The 22,642-nt window shown below is 36.1% G+C and overlaps 1 protein-coding gene across 1 annotated transcript in view; it reads right to left on the bottom strand.

Moving 5' to 3' along the window:
• Window positions 1-785: 785 nt before the first annotated feature.
• The window catches only part of lms (lateral muscles scarcer), a 146,186-nt gene continuing 124,329 nt past the window's right edge, over window positions 786-22,642 (bottom strand). Inside the window, exons 2-4 of the mRNA XM_069832077.1 lie at window positions 18,557-18,795; window positions 8,678-8,814; window positions 786-2,283 (exon numbers count right to left, since the gene is read on the bottom strand). Of these exons, the coding sequence (XP_069688178.1) occupies window positions 1,968-2,283; window positions 8,678-8,814; window positions 18,557-18,795 (692 nt within the window). The 3' untranslated portion in view covers window positions 786-1,967. The remainder of the gene's footprint in view (window positions 2,284-8,677; window positions 8,815-18,556; window positions 18,796-22,642) is intronic.

Below are 22,642 nucleotides of genomic sequence, written 5' to 3'. Positions count from 1 at the left end.
GAGCAATATTATTCCAAGGCCTTCGCAAAACTGCACTGTCATGGTAACTAAGTAACAATAAGTGCATTGTAATGAGTCTATTTCAGTATAGTATTATGTTATGAAGAATGGTTTCCCTAGCAACAAGTTTCTGTGTGAGAATTTTAACTTTCAAGGCCTAACAACAATAACCATGAATACAACAAAAAACACGATCGTGTAAAAAAAATATATATTTAATACTGTGGATAGAATTGAAGTATTCAAAAGAAGCTTAACATCTTAAAGGAAAGAATTGAGAACAATATTGCAGATATGTTTGTTCATTACACAGACGTAAACTGAGTGAAATATAAAATATCATGATGACATAGAAAGATGTAGAGAGAATTTTTAGGGGCCATTTTCCTGTTAATAAAGCAATTCTGAGTTGACTCAATTTTCATTTCTCTGCACTAACGGTATCTTTCTTTATCCATATGAAGAAGAAAAGAGAATAATGCTATCATGTGACAATAAAAAACAAGTTTTTGAAATGTCGTTACTAAAATTTCGGTGACGTGTAAGTAAACAATACCTTTCTCTCTGTAATCAAGTCCTTGTTTATTACTTGGTTACATGAAGCAGATTTTTTAGAATGAATTCAGTTTTCTTAAAAGAAAGGAATCGACTGGGGCTTCAAAATTTGTAAAACTGTTTGCATCTGAGACATGGTAGCTTTCAAACATGCATTGGCAAACTGTTCAAACAGTTCAGTAGCAAGTATTATATTGGACAAGTTTTTAAAGTGATTTTGTAATAACGTTAATATTAATTATTAATTAATATGTAATGCAGCCTACAGTCTCTGAAACAAACATTAATGTAGTAGATATTGTTAAAATGTAATGTTTAATATTCTTTAATTATCTGTGATTGACAATTTAAAATACATTGATTACATGTTACTCCAGACCTAGATTCATTAGCAGTAGGTCTGTCCTGATGACCTGACCCTAATCCATATTATTGTAATATTTATTTATTTATTTTTAAAATAAGCCAAATTTCACATTGCTATATTCTGCATTATGCACCTGAAGAGCCGCACAAAAATTGAGAAATACTGATATACACAATGTTCACCCACTGAAAGTAATTTCGTCTACACCACTAGTTAGGAAATTCTCAGTTGATAGCTTAATTACGGACATTTTGTAAGAATATCTTCAGTGAAAACATATTGTCTTTTAAATAAAAGAATAAATAATTTTCTAACAAAATTCGAAAGTCAGGAATTTTGTAGAAAATTTATAGATACATGGATAAATCTGTACAGATGGTAACTTATCACTGGTACCGTATTAAATTTCACTGTTGTCGAGATATGGAAGTGTGAGAAAAAATGCTTAGTCATGGAGAAAATTATATTATATTTAGAAAATGACGAGCATCGTGATTATCAAGATGATAATTGAATCCTATAGATTCAAAATCCCCTACATCCACTTTCACAAATTAAAGGATTTTGACAGTAACTGGTGGCAAATAGAGGAAATTTTCAACCTAACAGTGACTTTTAACTAACCTTTTGCTTTAAATTCAGTGGCTTTTAGAATTCAAACTATGTAAATCATTAGAATTCATTCTTTGCAAGCAATATGTGGGCATAAATAAATTATGAACGAAATGGTCCTTAGGGGGTTTTGAATCTAGAGGACTCATATCACAACTCGATACATTTTTTCACACTGATATCTCGAAAATGGTGAGACCTAGAGCACTACTTTTTTTTTCAATATTTTAGACACTTTATCCAGCGTAATTTCTTCTAGAAGCTTGTCGAATTTTATGACAATCTGTATCATGCCTGCTGTTTTACGTATCAAGCACAATTGATGTCCTAGTGGAGCACATGACATTCTACACATTGTTCACCAGGTGCAATGTGGTATAGTCTTCCTGACAACTCTGTATTGATAGGAACATTATCACAACGCACAGTTTTGTCAGCCGTTTGAGCTTCCAGGCATCGAACCGGATGCGCTGAATGGACTGGAGGGTGGTTGATGCATTCCCATGCCCATGCCCCCAGGGTGCTGGTAACTGTGATGAGGGGAGATTAAGTTACTTGGTAGCGGTTGTGCAGCCTGGATGCAGTGTTGTGGTGGCTGTAGCGATGGTGGTGGCGGTGGAGGTGGCGGCAGACCCAAAAGGGGTGGTATAGAGTGGCTGTGGTGTGGCATATAGTTTGGGGAAGGTGAGAGCAGTGAAGGGCCTCCAATTGCTTGGTGCTGAGTTGGTGGATGTGGGTAGTTGAAGAACCTGCAAAATGCAAACACAACATTTAAATCGGAGTAGAAAATATCATTATCTTTGTCATCAACATACAATCACAGTACTGTTTGTATCACAGTGGAAGCGATTGTGAGAAGGTTTTTCCGGTGTGCTGCGGTTTTTCATGCCATTGTCATTAGAGAACAATTCCATTATAAGTGTCATCACTATTAAACTAAAATAACTTCTCACTTCTGTAGTGTAAAAGCGATATTGAGCAAAGAATTACCATTCGAGTATCATTACATTGATTGGGCCTTGGAAATACATACCTTAAAAAGCACTAAATATGTATATATTTGGAAAATTTTAGTATCAGAAATTTAAAAAATAGCATTAGAAATTTTTTTTAAGAATATATATTGATTTAATATGTATATGTTGTATTTTTTAAAGTTAATTTATTCCTATAATTTTTTTTTTCTTGACCCACTTTGTGTCAAATAATTATCTTTGTTTGTGTTAAGTATGTGTTTAGATAACTCCCTGAGCACGAGTTTTTACTCCTTCAGGGAAGAATTAAGACTGTATTTTTGTACATGTTATTTTTCTAACAATAAACAACGATATACAGTTATGGTAATTAACATCTAACGCCTCCTCAACTTCGTCGGAACTTTCTAAAGAGCCAAACCTATTTGAAATTTCGACCTGGTAATGTTGCTTAGTTTCCTCATCTTTTAATTTAGGAATATTGAATTTCCTAATATTAACTTGTTGCTCTACTCGCTTGGCTACTGATAGTCTTTCTCTTAATTCTCCAATTACCAAATAATGGTCAGAATTATAGACTGCTCCCCTGAAGATTCAAATGTCTACTATACTAGTATGTCTCTGTACATCTATCAAGATGTGATCTAGGCCTATTTGGTTGTGTGTCAATCCATCTGGAGAAATCAAAATATATACCGTTATGGGGGAATGTTGTGCTTTTGACAATTACATTTTTGATGTGGCAAAGTTGACTAACCTAACTCCATTACCATTACATTACTAGTTACGTGTAGGCTCTCTTTTCCAATAGTCAGTTTAAAATTACTCACTTTAGCATTGAAATCCTCTAATAAAATTTTCGGGTGATATCTAGATAAGTGAACAAAAGTGTGTTCCAATTCCTCATAGAAGCTATCCTTTATATGGTCGTCTTTATCTTATCTGTAGGGGTGTGAGCGTTTAACTTATAACTATGATATCGCACCATCTACCCTTAAGTACTAAATACGATAACCTGTCACTGATAAATTCGACCTTTTTTACTGATGATTTTATTCTTTTATGGATAAAGAATCCTGTTCCTAATTGGTGATTAATGTTTCCTTCCCCATAATACAAGTAATCTCCTATTTGTTATATGTCATTCCCATCTAACCTAACCTCCTGTACTCCCACAAAATCTATTCTAAATCTAGCTAGTTCTTTTGCTGCTAGTGTTACCCCTCCTGTTCTATATAGACTTGTTACATTCCAAATATCAAATCTCATAACTAGGGGACGGATGTTGATGACCTAAAAATCTACTTAAAATGATCAATAAAATGCCCTTAAAATAATGGGAAAATAACGTAAAATTAAAAGAAAATGACATTTAAATATTATTCACCATACTCGCACCGCAACATCTTAAAATGAGTCACCTTGTTTCAATGACTGCCTTGCAAATGTCTAAGAAATGTCCTGAAATTTGACTAAGATGAAAGAAAGGAGCATGCAACAAAATGAAACTTTTAAGGGAAAACTATAGATTTTAATGAGGGTTTACATTGTGTTTCAATTAGGGGTGGTCCATGTCAGTGCCTTCATTCTCCGTCTCCTTCCGCTCTTCACTTTTGTTATCAGACCTTCCAGATGGGGAGTGTAAATGACAAAACAATTTGTGGGCGTAGCGTGCATTCTTGCAATATTTGTGTTAATACTGTCTACAGTAGACATCCCTTCCGAACCATATTGGGGACACAACGTCTATTGTCCAGGAAACGGTGAAAGTTCCCCCCCCCCTCTTCCAAACATAAATTCTAAAGACACCCTAGTACCAACAAAAGAGCAGTAGCGATCAAAGACCTCACTTAAACTACTGTAAACTATTGTCAAGCATTTTATATCACTTCTACTGTGTGAGGTGAAGCCTCAGTGAAGTGAGGGATGGACTTTAGAGTCTGTTCCAAACTATAAAACTCAAACTTCACTGTCATTCACTTATTCAGTAGGTAATTACTAGTAGGGCCTACTACTCATCTGTTTGCTTAGAAAAAGATTTAACAGCCTATATGTAAAGAAGGCGTCCACACCTGTGGAGTAACGGTCAGCGCGTCTGGCCGTGAAACCAGGTGGCCCGGGTTCGAATCCCGGTCGGGGCAAGTTGCCTGGTTGAGGTTTTTTCCGGGGTTTTCCCTCAACCCAATACGAGCAAATGCTGGGTAACTTTCGGTGCTGGATCCCGGGCTCATTTCACAGGCATAATCACCTTCATATCATTCAGACGCTAAATAACCTAGATGTTGATACAGCTCGTAAAATAACCCAATAAAAAAAATATGTAAAGAGGGCTCGGTTAAGAGAGAAGTTTTATATGATATTCTTATTGAATTTGGTATTCCCAAGAAACTAGTTCGATTAATTAAAATGTGTCTCAGTGAAACGTACAGCAGAGTCCGTATAGGTCAGTTTCTGTCAGATGCGTTTCCAATTCACTGTGGGCTAAAGCAAGGAGATGCACTTTCACCTTTACTTTTTAACTTTGCTCTAGAGTATGCCATTAGGAAAGTCCAGGATAACAGAGAGGGTTTGGAATTGAACGGGTTAAATCAGCTTCTTGTCTATGCGGATGACGTGAATATGTTAAGAGAAAATCCACAAACGATTAGGGAAAACACGGGAATTTTACTTGAAAAAAGTAAAGAGATAGGTTTGGAAGTAAATCCCGAAAAGACAAAGTATATAATTATGTCTCATGACCGGAATATTGTACGAAATGGAAATATAAAAATTTGAAATTTATCTTTTGAAGAGGTGGAAAAATTCAAATACCTGGGAGCAACAGTAACAAATATAAATGATACTCGGGGAAAAAATTAAACACAGAATAAATATGGGAAATGCCTGTTATTACTCGGTTGAGAAGCTTTTATCATCCAGTCTGCTGTCAAAAAATCTGAAAGTTAGAATTTATAAAACAGTTGTATTACCGGTTTTTTTTTTTGGTTGTGAAACTTGGACTCTCACTTTGAGAGAGGAACATAGGTTAAGGGTGTTTGAGAATAAGGTGCTTAGGAAAGTATTTGGGGCTAAGAGGGATGAAGTTACAGGAGAATGGAGAAAGTTACACAACACAGAACTGCACGCATTGTATTCTTCACCTGACATAATTATGAAGATTAAATCCAGACGTTTGAGATGGGCAGGGCATGTAGCACGTATGGGCGAATACAGAAATGCAAATAGAGTGTTAGTTGGGAGACCGGAGGGAAAAGATCTTTGGGGAGGCCGAGACGTAGATGGGAAGATAATATTAAAATGGATTTGAGGGAGGTGGGATATGTTGATAGAGACTGGATTGATGTTGCTCAGAATAGGGACCAATGGCGGGCTTTTGTGAGGGCGGCAATGAACCTCCCGGTTCCTTAAAAGCCAGTAAGTAAGTAAGTACATATATGTAAAGAAGGAAGTAAAATGCATTCAAAATGGTCTAAAAGTTCTTCAAAATATTAAAAATGACCAAGAATGCCAAAAAAATTTAAAAATGGCCTGTTAGTTCAAAAACGTCAAAAATGTAACAAATTAATTTTTACGTTGATGTTAACATAGATGTTAATAGGCATTGTCGTAATGTGAAAAATAAGAAGATGACTTATCAACATCCGCCCCTACTCATAAGGTAATGTAATTTTTTGAGCAGTAATGAAATTACTTTTATGCTCGACCATGCCGAAATGTAGTAATTATACACCTGGTAGCAGACCTTAATGCATGTCATTAAAGTACACCTACTCATTAAAGGTCAGGTCTTTCAGCCAATAACGACTCAGGTTACAACTGTTCAGCCAATGACAGGTCAGCTTTCTACCGTTATAAAACCGCAAGTATCGATTATTCTCGGATATGCAATCGAAAGAGAATTAGCGAAAGGTCACGGAGGCTGGAAATCCAATACTGTCGCAGAAGGTTATGTACTGTTACTATAATAATTAGCGTTAATTGTAAATAATATTCAAATAAATTCAATTTGTCATCTCGTTTTTCAATGTCTAATTTAATTTCAATGTTATATCTGTAGGTTCTTATGGCCTAGCAAGGTCAATGTGAACATCTGTTCCTCGGAAAAAATCAATACTTTCGCGTCTGCCAACATCTCACAACATACGGGACATTGGTCAAGGTCAGATACAAAGAAAATTAATAATATCAAGTTAGAAATATGGTCGAGTATAAAAAGTCGTATGAAACTCGCCTGTAATGGTAATTAAGAAGCTCGTATGAAAATTATGAAATTCGCTTGCGCTCGTTTCAAAAATATTCATACTCGCTTCTTAATTGCCTTCATTATAGGCTCGTTGCATAATGTACTATTTAGTTTCAGTATACGCATGATAAACTACTCGTAGCCTATATTTCAAATAGCCCCGGACAAATTCTAGGCCACTAAACGCGCCACTGCTATCCCTGAACACCTTCCTTCCTATTATATTTGATTTATTGTGGTCAAATAAGCTTTCCGTTAAAATATAATTTTATTCTTGTAAGTTGCCGAAATTGTTTTCTCCTATACTTATGTACGCTTACGCTCCTATATACGCTTTTATAATTTGTGGTCTGTAGTCACCATTAACCCGCTCTGAGAGTGTTAACATCATTGTCTCGCTCACCACACCAATTCATCACGGGACCTGAAAGCCTGACGTGTCATAAGCTGTCAACAACTTGGAAAGAATCTAGTTAGCTTAGCAGTCCGCTCTGTTGACAACGCGCGGACAGGCTTGGTTCTAATTTACCGAACCCGTCTTAATGAGTGGGAAGGAGCGTCGGTATAGAAAGTCGAGGAAATATTTTGACTCAAGGATTCTCAGTTTTGTTTTCTGATAACGAAGTGTTTCTTGCTCTAACTGAAAATTATTTGCAAAAGTGGCTTAACATACACAACATGCCAAAGTTTTTTAAGCAATTTTTATTACCACACAAATCGGCACCAAATTCTAAGATACTGTTGGCTGTTACGAGTTAATTTATTACATCAATTTTGCATAATTATGCTACAATTGCTTATATTACTTGTATTTTTTTTTCTGTTTATTGTAACTGTGTGTAACTTATACAATGAAAATCTCCATGAATACAAGGCTTTACTTGGTATCTGTTGTCTTTTAACTTTTATTACTGCACAAAATTTGTTTTATTACTGCACATATTGGTTTATTACTGCAGAAATTGTGTATGACTGCACACTAAAAAAACTCTGCAACATGCCAATGACTTTTAACTTTGAATCGTCATCTTGTCGTAATAGACATTTTTACTGTTTAAACATTCTATTGACATGTCCGGCCCTCAAAATTAAAACAAATAAGAAAAATAAGCTGGTGATGACACTTTTCTATGCGTCATCCCGCTCATCTTCTGCATTTTGGCGAATTATTGTAAATTTTATGGTATTGTAATTGGGCCTCTTAACTAAGTGTTAAACCCAGTTCTTTCGATAAGTGATATGCTTAAAATAATCACTTAGTGATTTAAGACGGCGCTCATTCCGTCGAATCCCGGCCACTTAGTCACGTAATGAGTGCACATCTGCAAATAGTGTGTTGGACATTGTGCCACTGTCACATCTGTGACACAGTACATGAGGGTTGGCCACAAAAGGGAAACTGAGAGGTGGAACTTAAACTGAGAGGAATTCAATCCGGCATCAGAACTGGAATCCAGTGTGGATAAAGCGTCAGCATGTAGAGCTGAAAACCGGGTTCGAGTCCCGGTGCCGGAGAGAATTTTTCTCCGCTCCACCCTTCTTCATAACATGGAAATTCCTATAACAGCATTTGAGCAATATTTTTCACAAATATCCATTTCTCTCTCTCTCTCTCTCTCTTTGCCATTGCAATGAATATTAATAGACATTAATTAATGAATTACTTCATTGACTAATTTCATCTTGTCGTTAAAAAATACTCGTACAGTCCGTAATTACACAAGATTTCTTATTCAGTTTTTGCATATGGAATAGGCTATGACCACAAATTCTTAGACTTATCTTCCAATACTAGGTTGCTTTAGTTATTCGTGACAGCGGAAGAAGAGACATCAAGGGCTCTCAAATTAACCGAAGGCGCCAATTTTGTCTACTTTATCACCACTCTAAGTTGTGTCATGTATGCAAGATGGATGTTGGTCTTACCAGAGTCGATCCCCGAGGAATATGGGTCGGGGTGCCATGACGCCCATAGAACTGTAATATTGCTGTGCCAATATCTCGAGATCGTTGGTGTACTTGCGCTTCCATTTGGTTCGTCGATTCTGGAACCATATCTTGATCTGAAATGTAATACAAACGAGACTTCATTAGTTTGTGTCGAGGAAGAACTCGTTGCTAGGATATGGAATAACAATCGGACATATAATGAATGTGTTTCATTGAAGTATAAATCGGCAATACAACCATTACAAAACTTTCTTCATACAATTAAGAAGATTTAAACTTTCTTAAAATAATAATGGTGACGATCATCATTATAATATCGTCGTTTTCGTCATCATTATTATGTTGTTAATGATTGGGAAATTTCTCCTAGAATATTGAACGGACTTGACCACATTCAATGAGGCGTTCAGAGCTAAAGTGGATCAAGTCCATGAAACGTTTTGAGATAATAGGACTTAAAGTTAACTTGCTCTAGTGGATTATCTAATTTCACTAGCAATAATTTTATTGCTCCATTCTCAAATTCTATATTTATAAAATATAAACAATTGTGATGTTAATTGATGGAACGCCTTGGTGACTTGATCCACTATGACTCAAAACATCGTGAACAAATAATGTGAGCCAAAAGTGACTGGTGTCACCTACCGGCGAATGCTTGTAATTAAGACTTGATCCATTACTGCTCGGAAAAGATCCAACTACAGATAATTAGAAAATGAATTAAACTCAATTTATGAAAATTTCTGACTTGATCCAGTTTAGTTCTGAACGCCTGCAAGTTAATTAATCTAAAACTAATGTACGTGGTTACGATTTTTACTAACTAATTGATGTTATCTGAAATAGGAGACAAAGTTACGAATTGCTTCAAAATCGGCTCAGAACTTTTTCTTCTTTATTTCTTTTATTGTACAAGTTAAAGTGACAAAAGAAACAGGAAAGCCCTATGTCTACAATACTGCCATTTTACAGAAATTAAATATTGTCCATTTAGGAAATAAATGATCGTTCACCTCTGTTGATGCATGGTGACGTAAGGCCAGCAGCCCGCTGTTCCATCACGGATTAAGTTAATTTAGACCAAGCAGCGGTAAAGTACAAGTGTGAAATATTTGTCAATGACCAATTCAGTGGAGGCTACCTATTTTTTGCGAGCTGTACTTATAGATTCCAATTTATTCGTAGCAAAAGCCAGATGAAATCGAGCGAGGTGACTCAGACGGTTACGTTCGAGACTCGTATTCGGGAGGTCCCGGGTTCAAACCTCGTGGCTGGCCAATGTTACTGGTGCTTTTTTTTTTATAGTTTCCCTCAGTCACAAAGGCAAATGTGCGGTTTGAAATTTACATACGATTATTTATCACCGCCTTAATCACCAATACCATGAATATTAAAGCAAAATCTAAATCATTTGCATTAATACAAGTCATCATTAACACGCGATAGTAGAATCAGAAACTCAACAATATTCGACGAACTACTGGTATACTCATACTACACACGCGATTTGACCATAGACATTGAAGCGTGTACAAATAAACTTAACAAAAATAATCAGATAAAATTATCATGTTTTTTATAGTTGGCAGTACTACTCTTAGTTTACGATACAAGGTATACGAATCCGTTGTGTGACACACTTGGAGGTCGGAGGCCAACCATCTGACTGCTGCCTTACGTCCACATGTCTCAACACAGGTGAGTGATCATCCAACCACCACGAGGGTAAAGTGTAGTGCTGCTTATGATTAGGTTTTCTCCGGAGCGGTTGTTTTCGCTCTTTCAATCGGAGACCTCCGGTTACATCCGATTGATGCCGCGCAGGTTGTATATGTGCTGTGGCGCAGACATACACTTTCCGCTGAGCATTCCTTTAATCGGATCAGGTAGTGATTCGAGTCCGCTGACGTCCGCGTGTCTTTTAAAATAAGTTCTAATTTGTTGTTGTTTAATCTCTCTTTTATGTTAATCTCTCTCTCTTTCTTCGGCTCTTTTTTTTGTGTTGCTTAAAGTGCTACGTTAGCTGACAGATTTTTTTCTAGTTTTGAAATTCATAGTATATGTGGAAAGCCGTATTAGTTTTATGTCATTGATCAAATTAATAACATTCAATCTAAGTGCAAAACTAACGCAGAAGTAAAGCTTTTCAGTAGCTAATGTAAACATTTATACTTTAATTCTCCTAGAAACTCTCGTTTAATCGCAAACAGGGTTTGTCAATTATTATTCTAATCGGTTTAGTTAACGTAAAATATATTAAGGGCGCTTCAGAATGAAACAAAAGAAACAAGGGGCTATCAATGGGATAAAGTTTACTGTCCAACATAATTTATTCAGATTCTTCACCGGACAGGATTGTGATTATTGTGTTAAAGGGTGTCATTATTTGAACTGCCTCTTCTAAAACGCGCCACTCTTGCTCTGTAATAAAAATATAAGTGGATATCAACTTAAGGATAATTGTAATTATATTATTACCAGATGTTTCTTTAGTTTCATTCAGAAATATTTTAATCCAAACAGTAAAATATAACTCAAGTTGTCTAAACAGTAAAATATAACTCAAGTCGTTTTGTAAATATTTCATTTGTTTTTTATTGCCTCGAAAGTTACGTTTTAGAGAAATTTCAAGACTTTTTCATAGACTGTGAGCCTTTGGGAACAATAGCACTAAAACAATTTTAAAATAAATCGTATCAAATGTTTTGCGTAATTGTTTTCATCAAGTTCGCGATTGTGCGATCGCTTCAAATGGTCTAACAAATTCGAAGCTCCACCACCCTTAGAGTAAATTCGCCCACAAAGTTTACAGTGTCCTACTTTATTATCACCTTCAACTAAATTAAAGAATTTCCATGCGACGGATATCCGATTTTGTGCCATTTTATTCCACTCAACTACCGTCAGTCCGTACGCGCCGGTCGTCCTTGAGCTAACTGTCGCTTCGCTCCGAACCCCCGCATCCCTCCTTTGTTCCCTGTTCCTCCTACGATAGTACCGGAGATCACCGGTTGAGAGCTTTATTCGTAATCTCCGATTCCTCCGCGGTTGTAGTCACTCCGATGAGCAGCACTGGTAAAGTGTGGTTAGCACTATGAACCACCCAGACGTTTAGCTGGTTTGCGAAACCGGTTATCGCTACTCATTGTAGCTCCCCAAATTCATCATGATGCTGTGAGGTCACAGGTCCCATACACTGCCCAATTATTCCTCCATGAGAACTCGAAGCATACTAATCATCAAGGGCCGTGACATCGGTATATTTGTATTAGTTCGAGGTCGATTGAAGATGAACAGAATACATCGGACGTGTTTCAAGTACAGGCAGCGGAAGCGAATTTGACACACGCCTAAGCAAGAACTTTCCGTGTTTTGCATATGATTATTCCGCATTATTAAATCAATACAATACAATCATTGTATATAAGCGTAAAAGGAGTCATACAGATCTTTGACGGAAACGATGCAGCTTCCGTAAGTAATGCCCAAACTCTTCTTGGTGACCCAAATATTAAAAAGCAGTGTGAATATATTTCATCTAATTTTGGATTTATCCCCTCTACAATCGAATGTCTCGAAAAGACTGGTGTGAAATTGGTGGAGCAAATTTCGTTAATAAATAATATCATCTCGCCACTGGCGTGGCTCAGTCGGTTAAGGCGCTTGCCTGCCGGTCTGAAGTTGCGCTTGGGCGCGGGTTCGATCCCCGCTTGGGCTGATTACCTAGTTGGTTTTTTCCGAGGTTTTCCCCAACCGTAAGGTGAATGCCAGGTAATCTATGGCGAATCCTCGGCCTCATCTCGCCAAATACCATATCACTATCACCAACCTCATCGACGCTAAATAACCTAGTAGTTGATACAGCGTCGTTAAATAACCAATTAAAGAAAAAAAATAATCTCATCTCAAAAGTGAATGATCTGCAAGATGATGTAAGCAGAAAGGTATGTGAGAAAATGAACACAGTAATAAAAAAAAAAAACTGGTGGTTTCAATTCATTATGCAAAATTGCAAGAGTTTTGTCAGATGACAACACTGCGATTGTTATCAACTTGATGTAGAAATGTATGATGTGAAATATTTTATATATGCGCCCTTCGTTTCAGCCGATGTAGAACGCAGTTTTTCCTCATACAGGGTTGTAGCCTACTATCCGACACTCGGTGGTCATTTTCATTTAAAACTTTGAAAATGAATATTGTTGTTCATTGCAGCAGCAACCGAAACCAGGCAAACAACATGCAAGAAAAGTAAGGTACAGAACAGATGTGATAAATAAATTAATGTAACAGGTAAATATAGGGAAAGCAAAATTGTACGCCATATACATTTTCGGCATTCTAAAACTGTAATATAAAACTCTAAATATTAAAAAAAAATCTCTTCAGACTTACGTTTTACCACATTTGTGACGATTTAAGTATGATTTGCAACAATTATTCTCAACCTCACCAGCATTTTAGACCTTTCCGATATTAACTCTTTACAATGATTGTTTTGTCTGATTTTATAACACGCAATAATCGTACACAAAACACGGAACGTGCTTGCTTCCGCTGCCTGTACTTGAAACACGTCGACTACATTCTGTCCGGCGTCGTATGTTCACCTTCAATAGACCTCATACTAATACAAATATACCGATGTCACGGCCTTAATCATAACGAAGCTTTTAAAACGTATCACCTAATTTTGCTTAGTATTAATGTTTCTTATCAAGTCAGAAATGTATATAGGCCTAGTGGGAAATTATAGGCCTATGCTGTTTATATAGTACTGCATTTTTTTTTAAATTGGATTGCTGTTACCTACGTGCGCAAACCCTTCTATCCGTATCATTAGTCGAGTTATTTTTGAGTACCGCTGGAGGCCAGCTGGTTACGGTTGTTCGTCACACGTGTAACACATTACACGAGATGGCGATGTAACAGAACTCGCGAAGTATCCAGCATGGGATGACACCCTCGCCGGCGCCAGTAACGAAGATGCTGCGGTGTCTTGTTTGCTGTGAATTATGGGTCTCGTCTCGCGGAAGTCGCCTGGTCTTTCCCACCTATTAGCGAAATCATTAAACATGGAACAATGTCTCTCTCCCTCTCTCAGCTCCTTAATGTCTCTGTTAAGACATGGAAGTAGAGATGTTAGTTTCCTGAATGTTCCATAAAATTGAATTGTTTTGAATGGCACTGCATTTCAGCTATTATGAAAGTCCAGGATATCAGACAGGATTTGGAATTGAACGGGTTACATCAGCTGCTCGTCTATGCGAACGACGTGAATATGTTAGCAAAAAAAATCCACAAACTATTAGAGAAAACGCGGGAATTTTACTTGAAGCAAGTAGAGATAGGTTTGGAAGTAAATCCCGAAAAGACCAAGTATATGATTATGTCTCGTGACCAGAATAGTGTACGAAATTAAAATATATAAATTGGAAATTTATCCTTTGAAGAGGTAGAAAAATTCAAATATCTTGGAGCAACAGTAACAAATATAAATGACACTCGGGAGGAAATTAAACGCGGAATAAATATTGAAAATGCCTGTTATTCGGTTGAGAAGCTTCTTTCATGTAGTCTGCTCTCAAAAAATATGAAAGTTAGAATTTATAAAACAGTTATATTACCGGTTGCTCTGTATGGCTGTGAAACTTGGACTCCCACTTTGAGAGAGGAACAGATGTTAAGGGTGTTCGAGAATAAGGTTCTTAGGAAAATATTTGGGGCTGAGAGGGATGAAGTTACAGGAGAATGGAGAAAGTTACACAACGCAGAACTGCACGCATTGTATTTTTCACCTGACATAATTAAGAACATTAAATCCAGATTGCTCATGTCACGCCTTGAGTATATCCTCACAAGTTAAATATTTTGGTATTATTATTGACCAATATTTAAAATGGGACAAGCATATCTCCTTCCTGCTTAACATATTGCATAAAACAATCTACAAATTTTCAATTCTACGTTCTTACTTACCTATTTATGTTCTGCGTACTGTGTTCTTAGCTCTGTTCCAATCAATATTTCAGTATGGTATATTAGCACAGTCTACTATATACAGTATCGAAGCTTGAGGTGATTTTTTGCAAATCTCGTGATAAAGCGCTCCAAGCGGTTAGCAACTAGAAACAATAGACTGTCCACGGTCGACTTTGGACTGTGTCGTATTTCCATCGAGTGCTAGCTCGTTGCGTATTTCACATTGATGCTTGTGAAGTGTTCGTTATTGGTTGTAATGAAAATGTTAATGGCTAAAATACAATAATTGGAATAATTATATTTTACTAGAGACGTAGAAAAATTAAGTTTGTTTTAATGAAATTTATTGATCACGTTTTATTTTCAATTCTGGTGGGATTATTATTGCTTAGGCCTACTTTTTCTTTCAAAGGATGTTTTTAATTATAGCTGTTAATTTTGTTGTTATTTGTATTTGTTACTTTACTAGAGACGTAGAAAAAGTCTGTTACAATAAAATTTATTGATCACGTTTTATTTCCAATTCTGGTGTGATTATTATTGCTTAACCTCATCCCACTTTGTTAACTACGTAAGCCTACACTACAAGTACCGGTACACGTAAGTTACTCCATTAATTCATATTTCCATTATTATTGTTGTAAAAGGAAATGAAAATTAATATTTATTGGTTTCATAGTTAATTATCGCTATAATCTTGAATGAGTGAAGCGATTATAGTAAATTTCAGTTCGTTTTGCACAAACAAAAATAATATTAACCTATTTCTTGCAGGTATCTTCGAGTTTATGGTGGAATTTAATATACTTCATTAAAATAATAAATTAACTTTATGCATTTAATATTTCAATAATGGAAGGAAGGTCTTAATATTTCCAAAAGAACACAACGAAAGTGTAACATATTTTGTCGTCTACTAGGAGAGAGATCTGCGATGATGAGGCGATAGTAGCGATCCTAGTGGTGGGCAACTACCCATGTTTGCATTTTTACTACATATTGAGCTTCGCGACTGTATATAGTAGACTGTGATATTAGGTTGGGGAGGAATGGCAAAATCGACTTTCCATCCTTTACATTTTCTCCAAAAAAGAATTATCAAAATTTGTCGATATAAACCTTTCGATTACCCAACGAAATTAATTTTTCAGGAATTTAGTGTATCAAATCTAGAACAAATTTATACACAAACATTGCTGATTTACATCCATAAAAATCACAATAAATTTCAATTTTGACCTTCATGAATACCATACGATACAAAACTACAGTTTCTTTCTAAACACCCCCAAATGCCACACAACTGCTGGATTAAAACACAGCAGAAATTTTGGACCCAGAATATATAATGCAGTAATTAGAGCTTACCCTGAACTAAGTAGGGTAAACATTGGTAATTTCGTGATAAATTCATGAAAATTAATTTATAATGCAAATGTGTAAATATATTCTTATTCCGATTTTTTCATCTAAAAGTCGATAATTTGCTATACAAATCTGGAGACATAAAAGATTGGATACGTTCTTGAACAAGTGCCAAAAACCACTTTTACAACTTACGCTAAAAGGTTGGTTATTTTGTGATAACCTTGGTAATTTTGTGATATTACATTGATAATTTCGTGAGAGGTAGAAGAATTGTGGAAAAATTCATTAAAGTCAAATAAAATTCTCATTTATTGTTACAAGACTTCAAACATAGTAATTCCGTCTAATATTCATAGCAAGAAAATATAGAAATACATATCAACACATAATAAGAATGAAATCAAAGTAAAAAATTGAAATTGAAAAGGGATCTTCTTTGCCCTGAAAAGGTGAACACTTTTATTACGGACTTTACTATAGCCTATATTACTAGGGCAACTCCAAAAGTAATGCATAACGTTTCTTTAAAAATTATATTTTTATCCTACAGCTTTGCTATCTTCACAGAATGTAGATACATCCTTTAGGAACAAAATGTCCCCGTCCCTTTCAATTGCCTTACGCAACCTAGAAACGAGGGCCTATAAACCAGCAAGGTAAAAGTCTGGACCAACACATCTGAGCCACTCTTTAGCAGCGTGCACAAGGGAGTCATCTTCTAACCTCGTTCCGCGAAGGGATCCTTCAGTTTACCAAAGAGATGGTAATCGCACGGTGCCAGCTCAGGACTGTAAGGCGACTGTTTCAGTGTTGTCTATCCGAATTTTCTGATCTGGTCTGTGGTCTTGTGACTGACATATGGCTGTGCGTTGTCGTGCAATAGCAGAAACATCCTGCTTCTTCCGATGTCGTCGAACACGACTCAGTCGAGCTTGAAGTTTCTTGAGAGTTGCCACATACGCGTTAGAATTAATGGTGGTTCCGTGTGGCATGATGTCCACAAGCAAGAGTCCTTCTGAATCGAAAAACACAGTAGTCATAATTTTTCCTGCTGAAGGTGCACTTTTGAATTTCTATTTCTTTGGTGAATTTGCTTGATGCCACTCCATTGTCTGCCTCTGACTCTGGTCCAAAATGGTGGAGCCATGTTTCATCTTCTGTCACAATTCTTGCAAGTAAGTCATCTAGCACTTATCATTGGCACTTAGCATGATAACAAATCAAACAGAAGCTACACTGAACCCATTGCGTCCCCTTTTTCTTCTTTGTTATCACATCTAATCTTCAGTTTTCTAAAATTCGTACTGTAATACAATTTTTAAAGTAGTATAAAATGTAACGCTTAATGCTCAACAAAATTTCGCCTCAAACAGCTAAGATTTGTATCAGTAAAGCTAAGCCTATATGCCGACTACAGCTCTATCTAAAATTCCAAAAACATTTTCTAAAATTTAATTAAGATATAATAAATCTTTGTACCAAATATTATATGCTTATCTTTAGTAATAAGTCTGTAATGTAATTACAAACATCCACAAAATTTGTACGCCTGAGAAGTCGATGCTAACTTGCTCTCTCCAAACATAAAAGCTCACTGCAAGCAGCTACAATAGTCACAAAAAGCGTAGCTATATGTTTCTGGAAACTGGACAACATAAGCAATCCCTTGGCGGAAATTTGAAACTCGTAACATCATTGGTTAGTTTACGAAAGAGCAAATAAAAAGTATCTCGAAATAACCACTGCCACGAAATTACCAATGTTTACCCTACACTGAACACACGTAGATTTAGGAAACAAATTAGATTAATTATTTAATTGTTTTGTATTTTATTAAGCTGTATGAGTTTAAAATTGTAATATAATACTCGTGTACTTTCTATTTTCTATATTCGTATATGTTATTACATGGTCTGTATTTTACTATATTAATATTATTGTGCTGAATTAACACTCTTCAAATTTGTATAACTAGACTGAACTGCGCCCGAGCACGAGCTTCTGCTCCTTCGGGCTGCAATGCCTAATGTAGTGTAAACCTAGTGCATTAAATAAATAAATTTGAATTTAAATTAAAAAAAAAGACGTTTGAGATGGGCAGGGCATGTATCATGTATGGGTGAATCCATAAATGCATATAGGATAATATAAACATGGATTTGCAGGAGGTGGGATATGATGGTAGGGACTGGATTAATCTTGCTCAGGATAGGGACCGATGGCGGGCTTATATGAGGGCGGCAATGAACGTCCGGGTTCCTTAAAAGGCATAAGTAAGTAAGTATTATTACTACTATCATTATTTTAATCTTAAAATCAATTAAGAAGGAATATTTGACCTTTTATAAATACAGTAAGGCTAACTTGTAAATATTTATATAACATAATGGAGTTTGAAAATAAATTATCTGCAATAGACTGTGATTTTTTCAAGACGAAGTGAAGTTGAAATGACGTTCTTGAATTCGGCCCTTAGTGTTAGGAAATTCGACAGGGAGTTACCTGTGTTTCAGTGAGCTTGAGACTCTTGGAGAGTTGAAGTCGCTTAGCAACGGACAGGTACTTATTCTTCTCAAATTCTGCTTCCAGCGCCTTGATCTGCGCAGCCGTGAAGGCCGTGCGGGGTCTCTTCTTCCTCTCATCCGGTCCAGAGCTCGATGAAGAAGAGCTCTTATGACCGCCACTGCACGTGTCCGAATCTGTTGATTTCCTGCACGTTCGTCCTCCGTCATGTGAGCACTCTGAAAGCGAATCATAGCCTTTCAGTGACGTGAACACTCTTTTGTTATAATTTAATTTCGTGTAAATGCAGTTCTGAGATTTTTATCGAATACTGGACTTTACAGGATAATTTAGTTTTTTTATGTATCCTTTTTTATTAAGCTCCGGACAATTTACATCCGGAAGTTATATTTGTTTTATATTTGTATTTTACATATCTGACATTGTTTATAGCGAAGGGTGTGAGTTATAGTGAACATCCTAAATTGCTTGTAATGGGGTTTAGACTAGCGATTTGAGGTTACAAGTACAATTCTACGGAATAATAGAGGTGTAGGCCTAATTGATGATTTGTTATTTGAAATGTATCAGTGAAGAAGTGTGTAGTGTCAGTGAAGTGTGTTGTGTCAGTGAAGTGTGTTTGTGTCAGTGAAGTTCTATAGTTTATAGTGGTAGTGTAAAGAATATGAACAGTGAAATGGTTTTGAAGTGTTAGTGAAATCAGGCTAGTGTCAGAGAAATGTTTCATAGTTCCAGTGCAGTAAGTGAATTGATAGCGAAATGAGTGTAGTGCTGAAAGGTACAGGGACATCATTTTATTTTTACTAACATTAACGTGGCTATACCTTTGGATCAACCGGAAACACCGTTTGCTACCTCTTTCCACGACTGGAGTTCGATGATACTGGAGTAATATACAAACAAATCACTTTAGTAGGTATAGGAGGGAAGAAAAGTAGTTCAACCATTTGCGTAAACTAGGAAATATCATGCTTTTGAGTTTGATAATTTTCATTAGGTTTTTGTTTAACCAAAATACAGTACAGTATTAACAATGAGTGTTTTTACTCACGAACTGAGCTGTCCATGCGGACGTATTCATTATGCAGTGTATATTATATTGTTTACAGCACATTAGCGTACACTATAGAGAATGAAGTTAAATTGAAAAATAATCATAATATGGATATTTAAACACATTTTTCAAAATGGTGGCCGTTCATTTCGATACAGGCTTCAGTTCTAATGTGTGTAATTCCAATTACCAGTTTCGTACTTCGTACTAGTAACTCATGTTGAAATAATTCTGTACCTACTCTGTAAAAGAGTACCTTAGGTACTGTAAATTCAATCTTCACTTCTGCTCGATCCGAAAGGATAAAATTAGGCCTACTCAGGCATGCTATCTACTGTCGTCCGTCCAAGTGGTTATGTCGCAGGATCGTAGAAAAGGGGGAAATCACGTGACAGTTAATTATTTAACGAGGCCCTTTTATTTAAGTTATTTTAAACAGTTGTATGGGTATAATATTGCGTAGACGTCCAATTCCTAACAGAAATTAATGTTCTCAGAAAAGAGCTAAGACAGCCCAGCCACTAGCCTTTACAGAGAGGTGAATAGAAGCAGGTGGGGAAAACCGGAATGCGACGTAGGCAAATGGACGACAGCACCTGTGCGAAAATGATGCAATATTGAAAGCTCTTTCGTCACTGGAAAACGAGAACATATTTTCGGAACGTACTGTTTATATGACCGTAAGGCTGCTATGACTGTATATGCAGCCTTGGTTCTGTGTGGAGGACGGTTGAACTTCATTAGTAGAAGGGGTGGGAGTGAAGTACATTAAAAAACTCAGGTACAATAAAAATTGAAGTAAAAATAAAATGATGTCCCTGTACTTGTGCATGTATAAACATATAATATATACTCGTGGTTTTAAGTTCGAGCATAGGGTTAAGATATAAATTAGATTTACTTTAATTATGTAATATTAAGTGATTCATTTAATTTAGGATACTCCTTGTTAATATTATTATATATTGCTATTATTATTTTATTATTAATATTATGAATTGTAATTTATTATTAATTGTAATTATTGAGTGTAATTAGTTATCACTGCCACCGGGTATTTACCCATTTGCAGTGTGAATAAATATATACATTTCGGATCTTTTACACCCGAATAGCCTATTTTTTATTTTATTGTTTTGAAATGTGTTACACAAGTTATCTCTGGTGTCTTTTGTTTTATTATTTTATTGAATAAGACTTAGGGTCTGGGAACTGGTCACTTTTATGAATTTTATGAATCACCTTGTTGATACTGCATTTGTGTACCTCGTTTTTACTGTGACTTTTTTTTAGTTCTTTTTAGCATTCTGGTTATTGTTTGTGTTTTATGTTTTGTGAACAATTTTAGATAAGGGCGCAAATAGCCATAGTTGCTGACGCGCCCTTCTTAAACCCCACTAACTAACGAAGTAACTATATTTTAATTTGCTAAATTACACTAATTATAAGAGTTATGAAAACGTAATAACATATTTAAATTTCTCCATCACTGCGTATAATAAGATATCTACCTATAACTGGAGCAGCTTTGACGTTTCATGTCAGTATAGTTCTTGCAATTGAACAGTATTTCATAAAAACGTTCGTTATTCATATTTACATTATCAACAAGCTGTTTCAATATTAGCCTAATATTACAAAATACCGCTACAGAAGTTCCTACCCTCTTTTCTAATATACGCCTCAAAGATTTTAAAGTGAAATGTTTATGCTCGAATGCCAAATGAATAAAATGTACGAAAATCTTGACTTGTGACACTTGCTTAGCAACGAATGAGACGTCTACATTGTTAAAGTGTTTACTAGAAGTATAGACTTACTTTCTTGCATGAATGGCTATATATTTCCTATTTACTTATCATAGATCAATATCAAAGACTCTTCAACAAATCAATTCAGATGAAGGACAGTAATTCCATTGTAAATATTTGTACAAATATGGTATAAGCATTTCAAAGTCTGCCAATTATCCGTGGCTAAAATCGGAACTAACAGTTGGTGTTGTTTTCTGGTTAAAAAGAGATGTATTTATAGTTGGCCATGTCTTGTAGTTATGATGATGTTTTGTTGATTCATAATGTTGAGTATTGTAACTGAGATTAGTGTTATTTTTACTTTACTGAACTGCATAACGTAACAGTTGGCACTAATACAGAATGAGGGAACCATATTACACAAACACTGAAATAACCGATATGATCTTGATTTACGGTGAAGTAAGAAACAATATTCTGCTGCTGCTCAAGCTGAATGTTTTTCTGCCCGACGACAACCAACACCAAAGACATTTGTAGCAGTGGAACGTCGCCTTAGGGAAACCGGTCACATTGCACTTGTGATGAACAAAGCCGGTAGACCGCGAAGTCGCAAGACTGCTGCTGCTGCTGAAGAAGAAAATATTCTGCCTTTCGTAGACCGTACAACAGGTACAAGTACACGGCGATTACTGCACGTCATCACGTCATGTCTCAGAAGTCAGTGTGGAGAATTGTACATGAGGCATTACTCTACCCATACCATCTACGAACTGTGCAAGAATTACAAGGAGAGCTTTATTTTGAACGTCGGAGGATATTCTGTGAATGGTTACTCGATGAAAATGCAGTTGATCGATATTTAAACAAAATACTAATACTGGATGAAGCAACATTCACCAGAAATGGTATCTTCAATCGCAACAACCAGCATGTCTGGGCATACCAGAATCAAAATGTTATTGAGGAAATACATTCGCAACATCAGTTCTTCATCAATATCTGGATGGGTGTAATTGGGGATATCCTACTAGGACCATGTGAACTTCCTGCACGATTAGCAGATCTGCGTATTTACGCTTTCTGCAGACTAACCCAACAATTGGACGTCGCACCACTGGCAACACGATTTAATATGTGGCTACTTCAAGGTGGAGCACCTGCACATTACGATTGTGCTGTGAGACTTCATTTGGATGAACGGTTCCCAGGCGATGGATTGGACGCAACGGGCCTACTGTATGGCCGGTGCGATCA

The sequence above is a fragment of the Periplaneta americana genome, chromosome 1 (assembly GCF_040183065.1).
Source record: "Periplaneta americana isolate PAMFEO1 chromosome 1, P.americana_PAMFEO1_priV1, whole genome shotgun sequence".
Classification (NCBI taxonomy): Eukaryota; Metazoa; Arthropoda; class Insecta; order Blattodea; family Blattidae; genus Periplaneta; species Periplaneta americana.
Note: the sequence above shows the minus strand (reverse complement) of the source record. Positions and strands in the feature narration are given on the sequence as shown.